Source organism: Acanthochromis polyacanthus, chromosome 18 (assembly GCF_021347895.1).
Source record: "Acanthochromis polyacanthus isolate Apoly-LR-REF ecotype Palm Island chromosome 18, KAUST_Apoly_ChrSc, whole genome shotgun sequence".
Taxonomy (NCBI): domain Eukaryota; kingdom Metazoa; phylum Chordata; class Actinopteri; family Pomacentridae; genus Acanthochromis; species Acanthochromis polyacanthus.
Genome location: NC_067130.1, coordinates 16,855,249 through 16,880,995, shown reverse-complemented (window position 1 = coordinate 16,880,995; position 25,747 = coordinate 16,855,249). Strand labels below are relative to the sequence as shown.

Here is a 25,747-nt window from a genome sequence, read left to right as displayed (position 1 = left end):
AGGCTCTTAATGGGTGGGCAGAAGTGAGGTGAGTGGAATTGCAGAGGACACTAAATGTCACTTTTGATTCTCCCTTGGAAGTGGAAATCAAATTTCGCTGCGAAGCTCAGCGGTTAGCCGTGTTGTTAGTGTGATATCTCGCTAGCAGTTTCACACAGTCATACTGACATGTTGATACCGTCTGCTGTAAATCAAGAACATGCTCAAAAAGTGACTCCTGGTTGTTAGATAGCTTTTGAGGCTGTGCTGCGAAGGAGTCGAAGGTAACTCAACAGTTCTTATCTATAATGCCTTTTACTCCTTGAGTAATAGCTTGGTGAAAATGTCAACGACAAAGTTGCAAAAATAGGCTCCTGTTTAAAGTTCTGAAGCATATCGAGCCTGAACTCTATTCATCTAAGGAAACCAAATCCGTACCACCCATCATTATGACATTACAAATATTGCACCACTCTAACCAGTCACGATGGAAGGAGGATATTGTCACAGTTATGTCTACAAACACAAAACAGGCTACTAGAGTCGTGGAGTGTATCCTCTTCTGCAGAGACAGTTGCTTAAGGCGGCAATGCAATCTGTCTACAGCTGCCAATGTATTTGTGACACATCATGTCCTCCCCTGTAGTGTCTGCAAGATGAGCAAAGACTGCATGCTGGGTGGGAATATGTGCATCAGTATGCGTGTACGTGAACAGTACATGCTGCTGCACAGTCTCCAGAAGAGAGGGTCTGTGTTTATCTTTGCATGTTTGTTCGGCAGAGAGAAGAGACGACGATGACGTGGTTGGGAGAGGGATGAGAAATGCAGTGTGACGTGTTGAAAGATTAAAAGAGAGCATCCTATGACGCAGACTACCTCAGCGAGAGTCGCTCACCTGCTGTCCTCCTGGTTGATGCTCATGTACATTTCCCAGGTAGTGTCTTCTGCAATCCCCCCATGAGGCACCAGCAGACTGATACCTGCAGAGAAGGAGGCATGCAAAAACTGATCAACACACAGCCAGACATGCACACACATGACACACACCTGCTCGGCTGTCGGGTTTCTTTACTGGAGGTGACAGCCAGCGAGGTGACGGCCCCGGAAAAAGGTGACGGAAGCAAGTCTCCAAGGGTCTTCTGAATCAATGCCGCCAGCAGTCTGTTTCTCACAAGCATACACTAGCACAAGCTGTCTCCTTCCGCAGCACAGACACACACAAACTTACACAACGTTCTACTGTATCATAAACAATTACTGCCAATGTAGCGGTAGATAAAGCCCCTCAAGGGACAGGATGATGAATGTAGGCCAAGAGAAATAGCTGCCTGAATAATGTAGCAGACTGAGCAGCACAGGTTTACACTACAAATACTTGTTTACTAATCTTCATAGTGCACAATATGTGTTTTAAAATGTTGAAGCACTTTTTAAAATTAATTCATCGAATGAAGCGTTCGCGCAGGCTTCTTCCCATACTTGGTTTAGTTTGTCGGGAAGCACCAGCCAGTTAAGAATGCCAATGCTGTCTTACTTCATCACTTCAGGAAATAATATATTCGAGATCATGTTACCTGTTCGATTGATGACATTTTCACATTTTTGCGGCAGATCGACTCTGACAAGGTCAAACAACTCCAAAATGCTATATGAGATGCTCTGTATCAGTTTGCTGCTGTTTCAAAGTCTGGCAAGTTACAGATTTCAGCCTCTTTGTGGAAGGAATAGAAGTTTACACATACAACAAAGAGCCAGAACATTAAAACAGATGACAAATGACGTGTAAAACAATGATTATCCTGTGACAATGCAATATACACACGTGGACAAAATTGTTGGTACCCCTCAGTTAAAGAAGGAAAAACCCACAATTCTCACTGAAATCACTTGAAACTCACAAAAGTAACAATAAATAAAAATTTATTGAAAATTAAATAATCAAAAACAGCCATTACTTTTGAATTGTTGATTAACATAATTATTTAAAAAAACAAACTAATGAAACAGGCCTGGACAAAAATGATGGTACCTCTATAAAAGATTGAAAACTATTTGACCAGAGTGACATGATTAACTCAGGTGTGTCATTTAATTGACATCACAGGTGTTTCCAAACTCATAATCAGTCAGTCTGCCTATTTAAAGGGAGACAAGTAGTCACCCTGCTGTTTGGTGAAAAGGTGTGTACCACACTGAACATGGACAACAGAAAGCGAAGGAGAGAATTGTCCCAGGACATCCGAAAAAAAATTATAGACAAACATCTTAAAGGTAAAGGCTATAAGACCATCTCTAAACAGCTTGAAGTTCCTGTGACAACAGTGGCTCATATTATTCAGAAGTTCAAGACCCACGGGACAGTAGCCAACCTCCCTGGACGTGGCCGCAAGAGGAAAGTGATGACAAATTGAAGAGACGGATCGTTGGAATTGTATCCAAAGAGCCCAGAGCAACCTCCAAAGAAATTAAAGGTGAACTCCAAGGCCAAGGTACATCAGTGTCAGATTGCACCATTCGTTGTTGTTTGAGCCAAAGTGGACTTCATGGGAGACGACCAAGGAGGACACCACTGCTGAAAAAAACTCATAAAAAAGCCAGACTGGAATTTGCAAAAATGCATGTTGACAAGCCACAAAGCTTCTGGGAGAATGTCCTTTGGACAGATGAGACCAAACTGGAGCTTTTTGGTAAGGCACATCAACTCTATGTTCATAGACTCAAAAACCAAGCATACGAAGAAAAGAACACTGTCCCTACGGTGAAACATGGAGGAGGCTCAGTAATGTTTTGGGGCTGCTTTGCTGCATCTGGCACAGGGTGTCTTGAAAGTGTGCAAGGTACGATGAAATCTGAAGACTATCAAGGCATTCTGGAGAGAAATGTGCTGCCTAGTGTCAGAAAGCTTGGTCTCAGTCGCAGGTCATGGGTCTTCCAACAGGACAACGATCCAAAACACGCAGCCAAAAACACCCAAGAATGGCTGAGAGAAAAGCGTTGGACTATTCTAAAGTGGCCTTCTATGAGCCCAGATCTGAATCCCATTGAACATATGTGGAAGGAGCTGAAACGTGCCATTTGGAGAAGACACCCATCAAACCTGAGACAACTGGAGCTGTTTGCTCATGAGGAGTGGGCCAAAATACCTGTTGACAGCTGCAGAACGCTCATTGACAAATACAGAAATGGTTTAATTGCAGTGATTGCCTCAAAAGGTTGTGCAACAAAATATTAAGTTATGGGTACCATCATTTTTGTCCAGCCCTATTTCATTAGTTTGTTTTTTTAAATAATTATGTTAATCAACAATTCAAAAGTGATGGCTGATTTTGATTATTTAATTTTCAATAAATTTTTATTTATTGTTACTTTTGTGAGTTTCAAGTGATTTCAGTGAGAATTGTGGGTTTTTCCTTCTTTAACTGAGGGGTACCAACAATTTTGTCCACGTGTGTATTTCTGGGAAACCTTGGGTTCCACCATTCATGTGGATGTTACTTGTACCACTCAAAAAACTGCACACCTCGCAAGGGTAACAGCACTCCAAAATACCAGCAGCTTCCCTCAGCACGACAATACACCCTTCTACACTGGAAAAATTACCCAGGACAACTCAAGGAACACGACTAAGAGTTCAAGGCCTTGGCCAAAGGATGCACTAAAACACAGAGACCCCACCTACCAAACCCACAGGACCTAAAGAATTTGTTGCTGGCTGACACCAGAGGACACCCGCTGAGGTCCTGAGTCTACGGCCAAATAGATCAAAGCTGTTTTGGTGGCATGAGGGGGAGCTGCACAATATTATGTGGTTTTAATGTCATGGCTGGTTGGTGTGCAGCAGGAACCTATTCAATCAAATGGCCTCACCTGTGTTGGGTACCATCAGTCTGCCTCCAGCATGGCCAAACACTGCAGTTGCTTTGTGCAGAGGCCAGCTGGGAGTCAGAGAGACTTGTGGAGCAAAAAGGTTTTTGCCTCTTCTTCCTAGTGTTGTCCCCACTGCAACCCCTCTGTAGTCTGGAGCCAGGCCCCTTGGAAATGTCTGGGGGTGGGACATGACGTGGTACTCTGCCCTTTCTGTTGCCCCTGAGGATACAGCGAAAGCACCATGACTCGGTGGGAGCCACACACACTCACATCATCAACATAAGCATCATTTTCATACAGTTGCAGTGACAGCAGGAGAGCAGCTCTTTTATAGCTTACTGCAAAACTACACAATATGGTGACTGCCCAACTCCAGACAGTCACTGTCCAATCAGAGCGTAGCAAAGAGCTGAAACGAGGCTCAGCAAGTCTGCCACTGACAAGCAACGTACCCGGGGCCGCAGTAAGAGCGACACTCTGCCTTTAAAGAGTTTGGATGGTGTTTTTTTTTTTACTTCGACTGTCCAGTCCCATACACACAAGAGCAGCTGTGAGGAATAGTTTAACTGTCTATTGTGTGTGTCTATATGCTACAATGCAAACTGTCACTGCCAATGCCATGTCTGCTGGCTTACAGACTACTCCAATAAATGCCAGCTAGTGTTATGTTCTGTGTATTGGATGCCTTCATTCAAGTCTTTTCTCTTCTGATGTCAAATTTTGTGACTTTAATTGAACATATCAGGGGTTGTTTGGAAATTTGACTGAATCTAAACTTAAAATCATGATATTTCATAAATATGACTTGTATGTATAATTCAAAAATTGCCCCGAAACCATTTGCAGCAACCATATTGTGTAAAAAGCTCAAAATCCTGCACTCCTCAACACAACTGAGAAGGCACAAGTATCAAACAAACAAGAGGAATGTGATGAAAAGTCATCGACTTTTTTAGCTGACCTGGGCTAAACTGCAGGCTGTACATACGAGCCATGTAAAGAAACAAGATAAATATTTAAATAGGTAAATATCTATAGTATGTAGAGGCACTATTTTTTCCGTACTGGTAACACCTGTGGACACTCGTTGTACATAGTGATACCAGTTCAAAAAATATTAATTAGTTAAATAATAATACAAGAAACTCAACATTTGTTATTTCTTTTTTTATGATATATAGAAACATTACTGTGTCATGCCACACAAAAGACATGTGGAGCTGTCCTGCTTTCTGCTATGATTATGCTGTTTCCATAGAGACGCAGAATTTTATATTCCAGTGAAAAAGAAGACCACAGTGAGAAAAATATGACTGAAAAAAAAAACACAATAAAAAAGGGATTTGTAAGACCGATACAATATAATTCTACTATTCCATTTTCAAACGATTGTACACTTCTGACCAATTATTTAAAAAAAAAACACATTGATTTTGAAGTGCAACTCGGAATCAGAATAAAAGGCTGACAAAAGACGACACGGATTGGCAAATGGGTAATTTAAGATGCTTTCCGAAATTATTTCTTCTTTGTATGAAAGACTTCTCAGAGACTGTCTTTGGAGAAAAACAGATTCAAAGCAAGATGGATCGTTTTGACTGCAGCCACACAGCTGTGCAACACACCACAGAAATGAGCTTTCTTGACAGTTCTGTTTTCTCACCTTTGACCTTAAGATCAGGCAGCGGGTCAAGGAGTGAGCGCTCAGCCATTAGCTCCTTGTCAATGGAGTCCTGAAAACACATGGGGCTGGTGTAGGTACGTGACACTGTCAGATCAGGTTGCATGGATGAATTAATGAGCAGGGGGTTCGCTGGAAAACACACAAAAAGGAAAAGCAAATTACTGTCAACACTTAGACATCATTAAGTAACAATTACTTGCCTACAGAGTGACACTTTCAACTGGAATGCCATCGACACCGGCTTTAAAATCCCTTAAGGGTATCTCAAAACAATTTGGTTTTATTCATTTTTGATTATTGCTGAAATACCTTCAGCACAGAAATAAGAATAACACACACCTTATCTATCATTTTCTTAGTTTAAAGTGACAAACACTGAACAATGGAGGATGTGGTAATTATGATTAAATCTGACAGATTTGATAGAAGATGCAAAATATTGGTGAATGTAAGTGACATTTTCCATATTCCAATTGAAGTATAACAGTTTATTGATGAGTTTTAACAAATCTAAGCTACTGACTCAGACATATTTTGTAGCCATTTGTACATCTGTTGTACTGGAATCAAAAGTTGAGATCAAAATCGAGAAACACAGAAAAGATACAGAAATAGATATGATCATCTATTAATCTGGTTACTCTAAGGTGGTATTTATTTGTCAATGACTCACTGAAGGCTGCTTCAGTAACCATAAAATGACAACTGAAGACACGGTTAGGTACACAGCGTGGTTTCTCTTAATGAGATAAAAAAAAGATGCAAATTGCCAATTTATTTTTGGCAGGAATTTGGTGAGCTGTTTGTTAGGGTGACTGGTGATGGAGAACGTGAGTGCAAAAAGAAATAAGTTGATTACTGTTCTACTACTGTGGCCACATATAGCAGGGTGCAACATGGAAGGTGGGGAGGACATGTCAGATTTTATGGGGGTTTGGCTGTTTTAGCCCCTCTAATGCAGAGAACAGGGACCAAGATTAAAGCTTTCCCTGGCTCCTGCTGTGTTATCAAAATGAACTTTATTATGCCCTGCTGAGGGCTGCTGCTGCAGCGACCCATAATGCCAGCCTTGTAAAAATATGCCTCAATCTGTGGGGCAAAACACAACACGCTCCTGCGCTCTTATTTTTCTGTGTTTAGCGACACGGGACCAAAAATGCTGCATTCGGGGCTCAGCGAGAAAAAATGAAAACACTAATAAATTACATTTTTAATTTTGGAATCATGAATATTTAATTTGAGCTTTATTGTGTGTAAGATAATACAGAAAAACTGACACATTACCCAAATGAGATACCTGTTGTTTAACATTGTGCTGTATTTATGGTCCCAGAAAGAAAGCCTAAGTAATAATACATAAGAGTGAAATAACACGTATGTCTACAGCACACAGTGTGCTTGTTAACATAAGTTTTCAGTGAACGTTTATTGCTTTGGGCACACTGATGCTTGCAATAAAGCAACAAATGCATTACATGCTTTATAGATTACACTGCATGTTATTGGACATTTGCACAGACAGCAAAGATCTCTGGAAGGCTCAAGTAAACAAACTGAAAAATTAAATACTGTCATTGTGGCTCCTGAAGCAGTTGAATAATTGATGTAGTTATACCATAATACAATGAAAATGTGTGCATAATTTACAAGATACATAAATACAAAACGATATTGAATGCATACAATTACATTAATATTGTATCAGAGTGTACTTATATATGTGTATATATATGGGGTAGCTTGTTATTTTCTATACATAGCTTCCCTTATTCATTTCTGTTCTCCATATGTTTGAAAGTGAACATTTAATTTAGTCTCTCTGTATTACCAGGCACACTGCAGCCTTCATTCAACGCTATACTTTAGTGTGACTACACTGGCCAGCCACAAAGTAACATAAACAAAATGCACAATGAATAAATGAATTACAGCACAGGCAATTAAAAGCTGCATTTTCATGGTACATTCATTGCAACTGCCGTTTTCGCTTGGCGGCTGTGCTTGTGGTGGGCGTAGTGGTGCCTCCGCGGTCGTATATATGAAAAAAATTAGACAGCACTGTGCAATTTTGGCACGTTTGTTTTAAAGTGCTCTTTAACAACCTCTTACTGCAAAGTCAAGTGCAAAGAGCCTTTTTAGTGTCTGTACATGGCGTAGAGCCTCTTCAAAAGACCCTCTGAATTTCTCTTACATTTCTAATATGGATTTGGTTTTTTTTTATCTGCTACAGATTTAAATGCACATCCAAACACTAATTTAAAAGGGATGAAGTCTATACTGTTTGGAATAACATGGGATTTTCTCCCAGTAGCTTATAATTTAAAACTGTAGTTATTATAAAGCAGCAGGAATGAATCTTTCTGAATGACAAATCAAACAGCGTGCATATCTCAAACAATTCATTAAATACTGCAAGATTCAAGCAAATTAACCACATAATTTACAGTACTTCTGTGTAAGCTGATTAGCTATTTTGCATATTGTGTATGTATAGAGAAAAATATCAAAGGTGTCCTCTTTAAACTTTCTGAGGAAGCACTATAAATTATGGGTATTTTGAGGCTTTGTTTTTATAAATTTTCATGTTGCTATCAAACAAAAGCTTTAAATTCCTTAAGAAAAACACACATCTTACTTTTATATCAACCGCAAGAACAAATATTTCGTTTGCCATTTCTCAGTACGAGTTCAATAAGTTGTAAAAAGTTCATTCAGAGTTTGATTTAGTTGTTTGTGGCACAATTCTGAGTGAAACCGGTTTGTCACTGATTTGTGGGAGTCACTGGCTCACCTTGACGAGAGGTCTTGAAGCTGAAGGACTGGAAGCCCCCAGTGAGGGCCGAGGAGTCGATGACATCGACACCGTACTCACTCTGGCTCCTCCGGTAAAGAGTGACGGCGACGATCAGCAGCACCACCGTCACCACGCCTGCAGCCAGGCCTGAATACAAGGCCACATCACTGCTGGTCTCCACACCTTGGAAAGTTTGAAGAAGTGAAAAAGGGAAACGTGTTACTGAACGACTTCTTGCTTTTGCTTTCCAAGCCTACTGCGTTTAATTAGCACGTAAGCAGACATTTCCTCCCAAAATAAACTGAAAATCTGTGTTGCTGAGGAATATCAGCTGCGATAAAGTTGTGAAAGTCTTTTATAACAAGCAAGTCTACCTTGGTTACAAGCTACTTTAGTGCCTTTTTTGTTTTCTCTTCTTCTTCTGCCCTGCCTCCTGATGCACGGATTCATTGTTCCATTTCTGCAGTGTTAAAGCTACTAATGAGGAACCTCGGAAGGAACGCGATTATAATCAACCCAGCACCTGACTGTCATTTCAAACACTGCTTGGCTCTGGTGTTGGAGGCGCTCTGCGTTCCACTGGGATAATGTGACAAAACCAATTCATTAAATTAGCTCATCGGCGACGATTATGCTCTATCTGGTCCCACCAGTATTGCAGCGTCCAAGTCCACAAAGAGAAAGAATGAGTGGGAAATAAAGGAGCTGCTAGCTTGTTCTTGAAAGATAATGAGATCTTCGCTGAAACAGGACATGCTGAGAAATCCTCTAAGTAGCCTGAAGCTCAAATGAGGAGAAATTGACGAAATATGCAAAGCGGTATTAACAGCTACAGTAGCAGGTTAATTGGGGGCTTGGGAAGTTTTTGGCAGCCTGTCCGCATTCTTTTTCCCCATTTCTGACAAACAAAAATACATAACTGTGTTAAAGGACAAGTAAGGAGAACATGTGCTTGTGGCTTGGTAGGTACCAAATTGATTTTTCTCTGTGCAAACTGTGCAGTTTAAAATGACTCATTTCCCTACACAGCAATAATGCATAAAGCAGTGGATGCACAGTGGTTAACCACAGGCAGCTTGACTTGAAACACTATACCTGCTGCATTCACATATACTGGTATTAATGCAAGGAAACCTGAGGTAATAACGGTAATAAAAGTAAGGAACATTTGATACAAATGATTATCATCCACACCTCCAATTAACACTGTTTTATCTCATGTCGTGTTTTGTTTTTACAGTCACTTAGCAGCACTGCAAGGACAAAAGCATACAGTATAGTAGTGTACAAGGGAAGAAATGGAAACAATAGGCAGAGGAAACACCACAATATTCAGCCTGAATGTTTTACTGGGAGCCATGAGTGAGAAATATCCACTCAGTGATGCAGACAAATAACCTGGAGATTGAATGCTTTCAACAAAAATTAATCACACTTCTTATATGCCTAAATTAATTCTAGGAATGAACAATGAACTAAAAAATTCCTTGTAATATTATCAATAATAACAACGATTATTATTATTCTTCATACATGCCATTTGCCGCCTGTCTGTCAGAACATCTGTATCTGAAATAACTCACCTCTATTTTAAGGAAGGGACAGCTCACATTGAGCGATGCAGACGGCCATTTTTCTAAACCACACTGTCAGAGTGATTTACCTCCTGCCAACAGTTTATTTCCATTTCAGTGCAGTTTGTGATAAAATCCCTCATTTGTTAAGCAGAACCTCTACCAGAATTGAATAAGAGTGCTGATAAGGGTGTGGTCATGTTGTTATTATCCTCGTCAATCAAGGATTTGCTGGTTGGACGGTGACACAGTTTCCATAATTTTGCCTCTGTACACCACCACAATAGATATGCAATGAAGCAGTCATGATGTGACAGACTTTAGGTTGCAACTCAAGTGGTTTAACAGAAATATTGCACTCATTTTACATATTTTTTGTGCATTCTCCATCCATTTTAACTGGCTCAAAAGTAACAGAAAAAGTTAATAGAGGGGCAATTTTAAAGCCAGGTTTGGCCTGATTACTGGTTATTTTCTAACAAATTAAAGAGATGAAACATCTCGAGGTCTTAAAAAGCTGAATTTGTATTTGGTAGTTGTTCATTTGAACTCTAAATAGGAGTTCCAAAGAGTGAAGGAGGTCATTAGTTTGAAAACCCCAAACAGATGTACAAGAGAGACTTTAGAGAGAGAAATTTAGTACAATTTTAGGAGGAAGAAATGCACTGTCGAACTTAGTCACACCAAAAAGACAACTAAAGTGGATGATGGCAGAATTCTTTCTGCCAGGAGTGAAGAAAAACCCCTTCACAACAAGTAGAGCACTCTGGAGGAGGTAGGTGTGTCATTGTCAGTCTACAATCAAGAGACCACTTCATGAATGTAAATGCAGAGGTTTTACTTCAAGATGCAAACCACTGGTAACACTCGAGAACAAGAAGGTGAGTTTTGACTTTGCTAGAAACATCTAAATAACCCTCCCTGGGTTTGGATCAAAACATTTTTGGACAGGTGAAACTTAGCTGAACTTTTAGCAGAATGACAGGAAGGGAAGAGTATGGAGAGCGAAGGGAAGGGCGCACCATCCAAAGTAAACTGCACCATTGTGGAGGCAGTGTTATGACATGGACATATATGGCTGCCAATCGAACTGAGTTACTGGTGTTTATTGCTGATGTGACAGCTGATAGAAGCAGCAAGGTGAATCCCAAAGTGTAAAAATCCATACTTTCTGCTCAGATTCAGTCAAATGCTACAAAACTAACTGCAAGGTGCTTTACAGTACAGATGGATGATGACCCAAAACATACAACAAAAGCAACCCAAGAGCTTCTTATGGCAAAGGAATCGGAATATTTTTAAATGACAGGGTCAGTCCCCTCACCTAAACCCAAGTATTCACACTTAGTGAAGGTAGAAAGATCCACAAACAAGCAGTAACTGAAAGCAGGTGAAGTAAAAAGCTGGAAAGGCATCTCAAGGGAGGAAAATCTGCATTTGGTGATGGTCCATAGGTTCAGGTTGCTAAATGACCGGCTGAAAAGGATTTATTTTAAAGAAATATACACAACCTTTAGCTTGTTTGATTACTTTTGAACCAGTGAAAATAGAGGGACTAATGCAATGTATTTGTTAAACTGTATACATTCAAGCTGGAAGTCTGCTCTTTAAGCCTATCTTGACATAAGCCCAATTACAAAAACTGTGTCACTGTCCAAATGTTTCTGAATGTATGTTCCCGTGGAGCCTTGCAACAATTAAAACAAGTAGCCGAAGCCTATTTTGCAAAATACGTACTATGTGAATATGAAGATCCCCCTCTCTCTAATTACAATTGTTCTTCATCATTATATTAACTTAATCAAAATACCCCTTCCTCTGATCAGAATTAGGTATTCTTTTTAGGTTGCAGTGGCAGTGTTACTTAGAACAAAGCCGAGGAGAAACTCACCCTGTGGCTTGGCGTCATGGAGCAACTTTCGATCTGCAGACAGAGACACACATCACAATTTGAGATGTTTTTGAGTGATATAAGTGTTATTTGATTAATTTACTACTTGTGTATGCATCCATGCCTACGCACACTGTGTGTGATGTGCGTGGAGTGGGGTGGATGAATAACAAGGATTGATGAGGGTGTTGTTAATGAGCATGATTATAATGATGATCATGATCTAGTCCACACCGCCAAAAATCACGCACAGTAAATCTGTAATGACACAGTCCCTGAACACAATGGGACTGACAGTAATGAGGCTAAACTGTCTTTCTCTCGTTGCTACGCAGTGAAGAGGGGATGTGATGTTACCCACTTTGTGTGCAGAGGCCGCCCGTGCAGTTGTCAGTCGCCAGCGCCACGCCGTCACACAGTCGTCCTCCATGTTTGGGCTCCGGAGCTGTACACTCTCTGCTGCGCTGCCGCTCGCACTCGGAACTACACAATGACCACTCGCTCCATTCTCCCCAGCTGCCATCGACTAAAGGATCGGATACAAACACAAATGCTTGATTTGCATGGCTGGAGCACAGTGTCATCCACTGTGAATGCAAGCACATGTGCGAATATATAAACTCATACAAGTGAAAGAATAAAGAGGATGCGCTTTTCTCTGGTGACTGTGGGCTCATTTATTACTGCAACATGAAGTCCTGCACCTCTATGGAAACAGCACAGCCATGACGAGAAGGAAAGAGAACTCAAAAATGTCTTTTGTGCAGTATGACACAAATTAAAAAGAAGAACAGATGTTGTATTTCTTCGATTGCTTATTCTAGAAAATTGAAAAACGAGCAGCATGTACACCATTTATTTTCAAGAGCCTACAGGTGTTATCAGTACTGAAAAAGTTGCCTCTACATACTGTTCATACTTTACTACATAGATTTTTCATTTGTTTCCATACTTGTTTCCTATCCGGTGTAAACTCAGCCACCAGATTAGCTGATGAATTTTGTCTAGTTTAAATTTTTATTGTTACTTTTGGCAAATCATTAAATAAGACATGATGAAATGTCACAATTTTTGAGCTTAGTTTAATAATAATTTCCCAAATTAATGGCATCCCACAGATGACTGATTCAAGGAATGTCAAATCGTTCAAACTATGAAGATTCTTTCTCTTTGCATAATTTCTGACTCTGATCAATGGCGCAGTTTTGTCGGTTTTGTGAAGACAACATGCCTTATATACTGCCCTGTGGCTTTTGAGGTTCAAAGGGTTATTAGTTCTCTGGAGGTTTATGAGAAAACACCTTCAAAGTAACAGCTGAACGACTAAAAACATTTTCTTCCTCAGAGTGCCAAAATGCTGTGTAGCCTTTCCGACTTGAAGCGCAAATGCCATACTCCATCAAGTCTCCTTTCCACCTCCAAATGCTCTGAAAGTCCCCTTTTTGCTGCTAATCTAAACGCAAATTCACCCTGTTTATGCTCAAGCTCAGATGCGGGAGAAAGAATCCTTCAATAGCAGACAGTTGGCAAAGAGGAGATAATGTGTGGAGGAGTGCACTGTATTCCCCTGATAACTTTTTTCTTAAACCTGATGAGCATATTCCTTTATAGTGTGTAGTGGCTGAAATAATATATTTAAGCAAAACCCCCCACAAAAACACTGGGCAGAACAGATTACACAGCCATTTTGATAAGTAGAACTGCTGCTCTGCTCTTCCTCTCTCAACCTCAGCTCCTACTGTTTGTTTTTTCTCTCTTAGGTTCTCTTTATCCCTTTCTGTTTTGCCCATCTGTCTGTTTCCCAGACATATTCTCTTCACTTGTTGTTTTATAAGGTGCATTCCATTAGATTTCAGATACAACCTGCTGTCACAAGTGCAGCGCAGCCATGAGATGCATTCATGGTGAAATGTGGTCGGTTCAAAGGAATATACTGCTGTCTACAAATGCTACAATTTCAGGTAATAAAACCAACTTACAGATACTAGAAACTCATATGAGCCATAAGTCACAGGGACAATTTCCTTGGCTTTATTTTTCGTCGCACTGTTATTGCGTGGTGAGACATTTCTGAGCAGAGAGACATTGCTCAATGTTGATGCAACTGAAGGACATGCTGACATTCAAAACTCCTGGAGTCTGCTGCCAAACAGCAGTTTGAGGTGTAGGACATCATATTGCAGTGAAAAATGAACCCACAGTGAGAAAAATGTGACAGGAAGCACCCAGAAACTGCTTGGAGTTCAGAATGTTCAACGTGCTCTTAACAAAAACATGCTCATTGGGTAGTCTGAACAAATTGTGAGCAACAACAGTGGAATTGTGTGCAAAAAAAAGAACAAAAATACGGCTTAGAGGTTTGGTAGAGGACTTCTGCTACTTTTGGGTTGGGCCATCCGCAGTGCAAAGCTAAGCTATTCAACTGATAGCTGGATAGAATTTAACTGATATATTTTTATTGCATTGATCTCCTTATAGGACCCAGCAGAAAAGCAAAATAAGTGTATTATTCCCAAATGCCAAACAATTCAGTCAATCAGTTTCACAGTGAGAGTTTTCAGCAACTGAATCACAAGAAACAAAGGCCTCACTGAAGAACCTAAACATTAGCTGGAAAGCTTTCAACTGTTAGCTGATTTTCACGAAATTAACAGAACTGGGACCTGTGAGAACAGAGACAGCTTCAACAACTACACACTGGTACAGCATGCTAAGAAGCACAAACATAAAAAACATGAGGAATACAAGCCACGGGTCTTACCTGGACACACTGTGTTGCAGGTGCTCTTCTGCACTGACATGCCCTCACAGAAGGCTCCTCCATTGAGAGGAGCTGGATTTGTGCACGTTCTGGAACGTTTCTGCACACCCCGACCACAGCGCACATTACAGGGAGACCAGTCTGTCCATGATGACCAACCTCCATTCACTGTATGTGCCAAAAGGTGAGGAAAATTGTATGAACAGGTCCTACAAGAATGCAAGTGGCCTACTTTGTGTAGCTACCGTTGTATTTGTAGTGATGTAAAACAGCACCAGAGTGACTGCATCATAGGGTTCACTCAGAGGTGACAATGAACATCCAAAACAAACCCCCTACAAAAATGATCAACAGTGTCTTTCCTTCTGTCTACTCCTGCCTGCTCTGCTGATTTGTTACCTAAAATAATACAGGATGATCGACTAATCAGCTCATTTTCTGTCATAGGGAAGAAGAAACACGATTATTCCATTATTGTACATCTGTTGGAGGCTATCGGGAATAGTAAGCCTGTCAGGGACTTCATTAGCAGTATGGAAAGTCATGATTGATGGACCTCAGCAATGGGTTGTCAGAAAGAATCAGATGTATTCTTACAGCAGCTAAATTCTCTCTCTGAAAAAATAAAATAACAGGCTCAGAGATCAGTGAAACGAGCACTGAAACACTCCAATTAAGGTTATCCTTCAGTGTGAGAGGAGGTGGTGCTAGTATGACATAATAATTTCACTTTCTACAAGGCAATAAAACTGCTGGAAACACTGTCTGCTGGCCTGCAGCTATACACAGTGTTTTACACAAGGTGTTTAGTGGTGGCAGATAAAAGCTGGGGAGCAGTGACAGCCCGCGTCACAGCCTTTCCATCATTAATAATTGAGTTCTTGTAAATATTGTGCCTGTGTCTCCTTGTTTCAACACCAGGGATCATTTGTCCATTACCTGCTCATTAGACTCTAGCGTGAAAAAAGGCCACACACTGTGTCTGAGCTGTGCTTTTTTATATTAATGATTTTGGGGAATTTGCTTGAGGTGCCAATTTGACACCATACTTCTGGAGTGAACACGGATATTTTGACGCAGACACGAAAGCTGTTTGGCACCGCTTTGATCATCTGTACTGCAGACCTGTCGTCATGACTCTTTGGCAGACACAGAATCTAAGCATAAATACATCTTCTTTTGAAAACTGAGAAAAATCTCGACTTTGACGTCTTACCGTAGACTACAACAGTCGCTGTGGCACTCCGCCTCTTGGCCACGATGTTGCTGGCAACACATGTATAGTTGCCAGAGTCGGAGAGGCGGGCTTCTGAGATGATGAGGTTATGGTCACCTCTTGAATCACTGATGCCGTCGTCATCAAAGCTTAGAGGCTCCTCGTTTTTCAGCCATTCCACCTGAAAACAACAGAGTATGTAAAATTCTTCAGAAAGACAAACGTGTTTAAAAGGTGACAGATGTCGCACAAGATATGATTGATGTTGAAATATTCCACCAACAGTATTATTAATTTTTATATGGTTAGATTCAACACTTCAATAATGAGACCCACTGACATCCTAATATAAAACAATGAAAATACATTTAGTTATTGTACAGTTTATGGTTAAAATGATTTATTGCAACATTTTGAATATTAATATAGCATTAGTATAGTAGGAAATAAATATCTTCAGTGTAAAGGTATCGTGCAGTGATGGAGTCTTCAGCAGAGAATGGTATCAAACCCCTCTGTATGTAATGGAATCTGAACTTCTCTGTTCTGTTTTTTTTCCCCTCTTCTGTCAGGTGGTCGGCACATTTGGCATGCGACTCCCTCCCTTTGAAACTGACGTCCCTCCATGTGCTTGTAAACAAATGGAGCTCAAGAATGACCTCAAACTTAATGGTAAGTTTTTATGCTACCATTTATTTATTGTTAATCATCAATTTATGATCAATTACTTCTATGGTTATGGATTTTTAGAGAAAAAAGCGCATTCCAACATTGTGCTGGTTCCCTAAAATCCCAAATAATTTACAAATATTTTGCTCATAGGATTTACTTAACTTATGAGCACTCAATCTGGCGGACAGTAGAAAGAGACGCATATAGAGCGGAACAGACAAGCAGAAAAGGAGAGTCGGGTGAAGTGAATAATGTTACTATCACGATTGCAAAAAAACCTTGCTACAGTCTTTTAGCGCATTTTACAATGCCAGCGTAAGTTAATTGTTGTGGATGGAAATTTTTCATTGGCTCTTGTGGACACAGATGCTCTAACTGTAAATTAAACTGAAGGTTAGGGGATATAACTGATTGCTGAGATGACATGCATTAGAGACATCCAGTGTTTCTGAAAAGTTGCGAACAGAACCTTCAAATTACTTCCTTCCACTGCTTTTTAATTACTTTTACTTTACCATAAAGACAGTCTGACTATGAATGCATTTAAAGAAATACAAACAAGCCAAAATGTTTTCCCCTCTTATGGAATGATAATGCGATAGTGTGTATCTTTACTAACCAACTATTTTAATGCTTTATCTGATTAAGTGTAAATATATGGGATAATACACTCACTTGCCAGTTTATTAGGCACACCTGGCTAAATCTAATGCAGTATAGTATGACAGTCTTGCAATAAAGCCTATATTTATGATGGTTATACAATTTAAATAAAAGTGTTTCTGAGGCGTGTTTACTCACAAAAAAATAGAAACAATAGTCAGTATTAATACACTTATTAAGATATGTAAAGAGACACATCCTGATTGCAAGATTAGGGGTTTGCAGGAAAAGTATAACATGGCTGACAACCACTCAGATGCAGAGATGTCGTAGGGAGGTCACATCCTCCACCGCTGCCAATTCAGTGGCCGTGTAGTGAGTGAAAGTAATAAGGAATTACAAAATAAAGGACGCTCTGTTGATGCTCCTCTCCCCGCATGACTGGCCCTGTAAATTGCCATTAATGTGCCACTAGCTTGAGCTTTTCATTGAGAGAGACGAGCTGGGGCATGAGGACAGGGGTTTGATTTATGGCAGTGTATTTGAGGATTAAAAACTCCGCCCCTCGGGGAGCTCCATGTGTTTGTGCGTTGGGTCATACCCTAGTGTGCGAGCGCCTGTGTGTTTTTCGAGAGTGTCCATTTGCCAAGGGAACGTAACAACAGCCAACAAACTCAGAGATTGCTTTGCTCTGTCGAAGCACCCTGGATGGAAAAATTGAGCTGGGAAATCAATAAATCAGGAGTCATGTTGTCACAAGGGCTCTTTGCTCCTTTTGATGGCCCAAGAAGTCTTTCATCATGTGGCTTTAATTTAACTTTTTTCATCAATTGGTTCCACAGCTTTCAAGACATACCAAGCAACCAAACTGGTGGGCTGCAGTGATCCCTCTATCAGTTCTTTTTCTTCATAATTTTGCCTTTTACCATTTCACACCTTCCGTGTCTAATCAGCCTCTGTTCTCTCCACGGCTGGCCAGTCTACCCAATTATGAAAGCAGTCAGTTTCAACCTTGTACAGTGAAAAAATAGTGCAAATTTATATTTTAATTACAGAATTTACCCTTGTCTTGTGGTTTCTTCATACAAGTCTCTTTTTTGCTTTTATACATTTCATATCATAAGCTTATTGATGCCATCACATTGTCATCTTTAATTTCGCTTTACTTACTGACACAAAGGAAACAGCCTCATCTAGAAAATGATGAAAGAGGTCTTTTGTTTTTAACCAGGATCATTTTGTACATACACTAATCCACAGCATTAAAACCACGTACAGCTGAACTGAATGACATTCATCATCTTATTAAGGTTAAGTCATACTTTCTGCATTCATGTATGCAAACTGATGCTGACTCTGAAAGCAGACCGTGGACACAAAAGCGGTTCTGTCTATTCATATTATATCAGGTACACATTGATCTCCTCCACAGACATGTCGCGTTGCCCCTCATATAGAAACCAGAATATCACAAGATGTAGAAATAAAAGTGCCTTTGAAGTGCACCTGCAACTACTCAATTATAGCTCTCTATTAATGATGAATTTAAAAAAAGTGTGGATGATGTAGTATCTTCTTGCAGAGTTTTCCCTCAACATGCACAGTCATACGGTGTGGACTGTGCACAATCTGTGCTGTCACAAATTTGGGAGCGCACAGAGACATCTGTTGATGGGTTGTCACAGATCCTCTCAGACCCATGAAAAACCATGAGTTGACCTTTAGTTCTGTTGGGAAACTCCTGGTCCTGGCATTCGTGTGTATCGACCAAGCACACACTCCACTGGTAACAGCACGTCCGATGCCAAGGAGGGCAGTGTGCCCTCCCACATAGCAAAAACTACTAAAGAACTGCTTGAGGAAAACAACAACGAGCCCAAGGCATTGACCAGAACTCCCTACTCGTCAGACTCACCAAACACTTGCAAGCTCCAACCACACAACCTCATCTCAGGTCATAAATCATGACCTAAAACATCCCAGCTAGCATCTCAGTGCTAAACACTTCAGTCCATGGCCTGAGGGGTGAAATTTGTCTTGAAAATTTGAAGGAGATGTACACAATATTAGGTAGGTAGTTTTAATGTTTGGTGTATTGTGTGCAGTGCTTGGGGAAAAAAAATCTATCTCGAAAACATCTATGATGCCACCAAAAGAAATTATCTTTAAAACTGTGCTGATAATTATCCAACAGCGACTTTTTGACCATCTGGCCGTCATGATATGGAGGGTTGCGTGAGCGAAAAATTCTTCTACTGGTTGACAAAATGCGTACTACTTTTGCTCATCTTCCTGTGCTGATGTGATGTGAGAAAATGACACAGTGATTGAATAGGGATGAAGCCACTGGTTACCATCTAATGGATAAGAAGAACGTAAAAGGCATAACCCTCCAAATTCAGTGCAGGAAGATCACTTTATAAACACACCGTACTATATATTCATTATCATAAAAATTGCTACTTATGCTGCAAAGTTATTAAATTACTTTGAAACACACTTCCACTTATTTTAGAAAACAACTAAACTAAAAACTATTTCCCGCACTTCTCCACATTATTATAGTCCTGATGGAGTTATATAATGCAAGGAACTCACTGAATTGAAACTCAACCTCCAACCCTTTGTCCTCATATTCAGATGGGATGCAAATTTAAAGAGAAGTGTTGAAATTAAACTTGACAGGTACCAAGATTTAACCATTATGTAGCTTAAATTAAATATATTTCAACGTTTAGTGGATAATATGCCACCTCAAGAAACACAGAGGAAAACTAAATGCAGCGCCAAAAGCAAAAATTTATAGATGGGCTGCACTGAAATACATAAAACATGTTTTTCGCAATGACAAATCTAATTTCTATCACAGGCAAGTAAAAATAATGAGGTGAATAACCGTGCAACTGCTGTCTATTCTGCAGAAATGCTTCATTAATCCGTTATTAAACCAATGGAGATAAGCATTTTTCTCATTTACACCACTTCTGGGGCACAAAGGCAGCGTAAAACCACTGCCATGCATTAAATGTGTTACTAATGGACGTGTATGTGTGCTAGCTAAAGGCCATGGACAAAATAGCAGGAATATATTACTAGACATTAATGCGTATTACCCTTGAGTTGAACCAGCAGTAATCTGATGAGGTCCAAAGGAAAACTGCAACCGATCATAAAAAGACTCAAAATGGTATATTTTCTGCTGTATGCGCAGAGCTGTCCACTATCTGCAGGTAATAAATTATACATTACTGTAAAGAAAAGATCAAGCAAAAGATATCTGTGAAATGCCATCAAGTTTAGTGTCTGAAATCATGGTAATTAAAATGATACTCTCTTTTAACAAGGCGAGTGAACCATCAAACTTTCTTAACTTTCTATTACTCTAACACAGACCACTGGAAAAGTCAGGATGAAATTGGAGGAGATTTATTAAAAACAGAGTCCAGATCAGATGGGTTTAGAGCCCTGCTAGTAAAGTAGCACTCACTAAAGCAGCATTCACTAAAAATAACAAAAAGTGAATTATCTAAAAGAATGACATTATGGGATTTACGATGCAGCATCTTCCATGGTACAGTATAGATGGTAGATATGTATTTAGAGATGCCTTTATTTGACAGCAACGGCAGAAAAAGATGACGAAAGACTACACAAAGAAATGTGAAAAGACAGAGGAATCATCAGCAAATGGCCAGGAATCTAACAAAGATTTACTACTTAGATCATTTATGCCCATGTGGTATGCACCCCAACCACTAGACAGCAACTCAGTTAATTAAAACTTTAAAGATCTATTTGTGTTATATTTTGCTCAGATTTTACAGTCTAGTCATTGTTAATGTGGTAAATGACTACTCGAGCGGGAAATGACTGGTTTTTAATGGAATATCTACATAGGGGTACAGAGGAACATTTCCAGCAGCCATCACTCCTGTGTTCTAATGCTACATTGTGTTAGCTAATGGTGTTGAATGGCTCATTGATGAGTAGAAAACCCTTGTGCAGTTATGTTAGCACATGAATAAAAGTGTGAGTTTTCATGGAAAACATGAAATTGCTTGGGTGACCCCAAACTTTTGAACGATACATATATACACACATATATATAATTTTAGCTGTCTATGTTGCAGATGATTAATCGATCGGGTTTCAGTTATTAAATTAATCACAAATTATTTTAATAATCAATAAATATGTTCGAGTCATTTAAAAAAATAGTACATATTTTTTGATTCCCGCATCTAAGATTGAACATTTTCTGATTTCTTCTCTACAACAAAAATATCTTCAGATTTTTAAATAAATGATTTAAGGAAGTCATCTCGGGCTTTGGAAAAACACAGTGACATTTTCACAATTTTCTGACAATTGATAGACCATCCATCCACCCAACCATTATTTATACACCGCTTTATCCTTATTCGGGTCGCAAAGGGCCGAAGTCTATTCCAACTGACTTAGGTCACCAGTCTACGAATAATTTAGAGTCACCAGTTAATCTGAGCATGCTTTTGGACTGTGGGAGGAAGTACCCAGAGAAAACTCATGCATGCACAGGGAGAACATGAAAACTCCATGCAGAAAGATTCTGAGAGGGCCAAGTCACAAACTGAGGATCTTCTAGCTGCAAAGTAAAAGTGCTAACCACCAGAGCACCACCAAGTGAAATATAAATCCATCCATTCTCTATACACCGCTTTATCCTCACTAGGGTCGCAGGGGGTGCTGGAGCCTATTTCAGCTGACTCGGGCGAAGGCAGGGGACACCCTGGACAGGTCACCAGTCTGTCGCAGGGCTACATATGCAGACAAACAATCACACTCACATTCAGACGTACGGGCAATTTAGAGTGATCAATTAACCTCAGCATATTTTTGGACTGTGGGAGGAAGCCGGAGTGCCCGGAGAAAACCCACGCATGCACAGGAAGAACATGCAAACTCCATGCAGAAAGATCCCAGGCCCACCCCGGGATTTGAACCGGGATCTTCTTGCTGCAAGGCGAAAGTGCTAACCACTACCCCAGTGTGCAGCCCTGAAATATACATCACCAACGAAAATAATTGCTCATTGCAGTCCTACTTAAAATTCACTGCAACTTTTCTGGAACTATCATTCCTTTTTTAATGTTTTTTTTCTCTCTTTTTCCTCCAGAAAGCAGTTGTGTCCTCTTTGAATACTTACCTTGTACATGTAAAGTTAGAAAGTGTAGTGGAACCAAAAGTTGAGTGGGTGCCATTTAAAATTGGATGTCAATGGCAGCAGAATCACACTGATAAAGAAATTATATTTATTGTGTATCTCTCAAAATAGGGTTTGATTTAGTACCGATCTCTTCCACAAAGTATCTCTCTTGCATGACTGACAAAGATTAGTAATGTTGAAACTGTTGATACTAATTCACTGTTTGCCAAAAGAGTATGTGCCACTTGCCCAATATTATGTCAGCAGACTTCAGAGGGGCTGGCACGTGTTGTGGAGCCGCTCCGTTTGTGATTGAACATTCAATGGTATGATTTTTGGCAGCCTCCTCTTTACCTCTGAGTGTGCTGTTAGGAAAACTGTAGCAAACAATGCTGGAGACAGAAGTCTGGAGTTTTATTAGAGAGCTCATTTAGAGTTCATCAAACTACGGTAACACTGCTTCTTTCTTTGTGCCCAGAGACTGTAAGAAGGCATCAATATGTCGACCAATGAAACACTAAAGCAGCATTACAAAGAGCTGACAACAAAGTACCTGAAAACACCTCAAATGCTTAATGTGAATTATTAATACCGAGAACAATACATCACAATAAGAATGGTCCAATGTTCCACTGTCATGTAACTTTTTTAATTGATAGTAAAACTGTTGGGTTTATTAATATATATTATAGTATGACAGCGTGTTCCAGTTCCCGCCAATATCCAGCAACTTCGCACAGCCATTGAAGAGGAGTGCCCCCCCACCCAATAAAACAAAACTGCACCTTTCAGAGTGGCCTTTTATTGTGGGCAGTCTAAGGCACACCTGTGCACTAATCATGGTGTCTAATCAGCATCTTGATATGGCACACCTGTGAGGTGGGATGGATTATCTCAGCAAAGGAGAAGTGCTCACTATCACAGATTTAGACAGATCTGTGAACAATATTTGAGAGAAATGGTGATATTGTGTATGAGGAAAAAGTTTTAGATCTTTGTGCTCATCTCAGAAAAAATGGGAGCAAAAACAAAAGTGTTGCGTTTATATTTTTGTTGAGTGTATAATACATTGTTACATGTAATTTATGTCAAGTAAAAAACGAAGTTCATACTCAACAAGAAAGATATATACATCTCATAAGAAATCCATGAGAAAAAAAAATGCTATTTTACAGATTTGTGTCACTAATTGCAATGTATACAAAACCACAATGAAGGAGAACGGTTGAGGTGTGGAATTCTGGGATTCTTTTGTCACAAATATAAACTGTTTAAGGGTGTTTTAAGTCTGCAACCTCTCTTAAAAGGACGACAACTTTCTACTCAATACATTTTAGCTGGTATCGATAACAAGTGAGCTGTGTTAGAGTGTTAAAGCATCGATTACTGCTGTATTGATCTGCTCTTCACTGAGGATCATTCACTCGTTCTCTTTTTGCAATACTGATGAATTGCCAAGATAATGTTTCCTAGTTCCCAGTATTGGACCTGTGGTTCTATACTTTCTCACTGTTTGGTGTATGCTTTCATTTATATTCAATATATGTCTACTTGATCTCTATATTTAATCTGTACACGTCATTGTTTTATATTTTGTACCACAAACATTTTAAATGTATGTAATAAGAAATGAAACATTGTACATTTACCTAATCTTATAGAAGTGCAGTGAGCATTTGTGTGCATTAATACACTGTAAAAAAAGAAATTGTAAAAAATAGTCATTTAAAAATAATTTAAAAATTAGTAATAAAGTAATTATTTTGTTGTGAAAACTAAATGTAAAGAAACACTTATTTTAATGTTAACTGTCAGTAATTGTATTATCTTTTTAAAAATATATTTACAGTATTAGATTTGAAATTAACAGTTTAATCTATCAAATATATGGACACATTTGTGAGATTTCCTTTTATGTTTTCATTGTTATTCATTGTAACAGAATTAAATACTATATATATATATATATATATATATATATATACTGACAGTCAATAGAAGCTTTGAGGCAGAAATGTACGCAGAATTCTACTTGTAGGGGGGTTGTAATTATTCATTGTGAATTTACTGATGATCTAGTGCCCTGGTAGTTGAGATAATGATGAGTTGTCATTTTGTCATGATTCATTGCACATGGGTTGGTCACTTTGCAAAAGAGAACCAAATACACACCAAGCAATACTCAGTGAGTATCTGCACAATTTGAGAATGGGTTTTGAAGGCCTATATAAAGGCCCAAAAAAGGCCACCATTGTTAGTCCAGTGAACAGCATCATGCCGCGTCTATCACATGAACAACGTCTCTGGGCACTGGGTATGGTAGAGGCCTGTTTGAGCTACAGTGATGTAGCCAGGCGTATGGGCTGTTCCCAACCCACAATCAGAAGCCTGGTCCAAAGCATGCGCCGACGGATTGCTGCCTGCATCGAAGCAAATGGAGGCCATACTCGGTACTGACTGTTGTGACTTTGTGTTTGGCAGGTGCTGTTTTCTTTTGTGAAATTCTTTATTTTGAAATCATTCTTGAAACTTTAGATTTTTGTTTCTGTATGCCAGTATGCTAAACAAATGATTCATGTGAAGAAAATCCAGTTTCGGGGTTCAAAATAAAAATTATGTTGAAAAATATGGCCCCAAAGTTTTTAATGACTGTCAGTGTACATACACAATCTGTTTTTCTAATTTTATTTATATTTTTGTGTATTTCAAAACTACAGAAATTAGTAAGATCAAAAAAAATGATTTCATCTAAATTTTTGAGACAGTGTAGACGGGGATGCTGCAGTTAAAATCCCCCCCCCCCAAAAAAAACAAAGCAATGGTTTTCAGGATTTATTTAGTAACAAGAAACATTTTAGAAAAACTATGAGAATATATGTTAAAAAAATTGAAAGCTTACATTTAACATTATCCTCTTTTAGAAGCTATGAAGGCATTTGATTGCTCTTCACACTGTAAAAAAGTAAAGGACTTTTGAGCTCAGTAAAAAAAAATGTTACATGTACACTACCAGTCAAAAGTTTGGACAAACCGTCTCATTCAATGGTTTTTATTTATCTTATATATTGTAGATGAATAATGAAGACATCAAAACTATAAAAGAATACATATGAAATTATGCTGCAAACAAAAAAAGTGTCAGTATTAATTCACAATGAAGGAAATAATACAAATAAATTAAAAGCATTGAATAAGAAGGTGTGTCCAAACTTTTGACTTGCAGTGTATGTAAAATAATAAAGTAGAAAGATGTGTCTTTATTAAAATATAAACAGCAGCTGTCTTTTTCAATGTAACTGACCAAAAACGTGTCACTCTCGTCTTTCTGTGATCACTGGAGGGGAGAATGAACGTGATTTCTCTTCAGTGGAGAGTTTTTTTGGTCCCTTATCGTCTGAATTCTTACACTACAATAAACTGAAATAATCGTTTTGTTCTGTGGCGGCTTTTTCTGTCTCATGTTTTTGCTTTGATGAATCTGTCTCATTCTGCCCCATCCTTTAGTCTTTTCCAGTGTTCG

General features: G+C 39.2%; 1 protein-coding gene across 2 annotated transcripts in view; it reads right to left on the bottom strand.

Annotated features, from left to right (window-relative positions):
• LOC110949472 (netrin receptor UNC5D) overlaps positions 1-25,747 on the bottom strand; it is a 211,636-nt gene that overhangs the window by 28,297 nt on the left and 157,592 nt on the right. For both annotated transcript variants that reach the window (XM_022191566.2, XM_051938483.1), the window contains 8 exons: positions 15,768-15,948; positions 14,552-14,719; positions 12,152-12,316; positions 11,791-11,823; positions 8,323-8,508; positions 5,511-5,660; positions 3,848-4,066; positions 876-960 (listed from right to left, as the gene is read on the bottom strand). In XM_022191566.2, the coding sequence (XP_022047258.2) occupies positions 876-960; positions 3,848-4,066; positions 5,511-5,660; positions 8,323-8,508; positions 11,791-11,823; positions 12,152-12,316; positions 14,552-14,719; positions 15,768-15,948 (1,187 nt within the window). The remainder of the gene's footprint in view (positions 1-875; positions 961-3,847; positions 4,067-5,510; positions 5,661-8,322; positions 8,509-11,790; positions 11,824-12,151; positions 12,317-14,551; positions 14,720-15,767; positions 15,949-25,747) is intronic.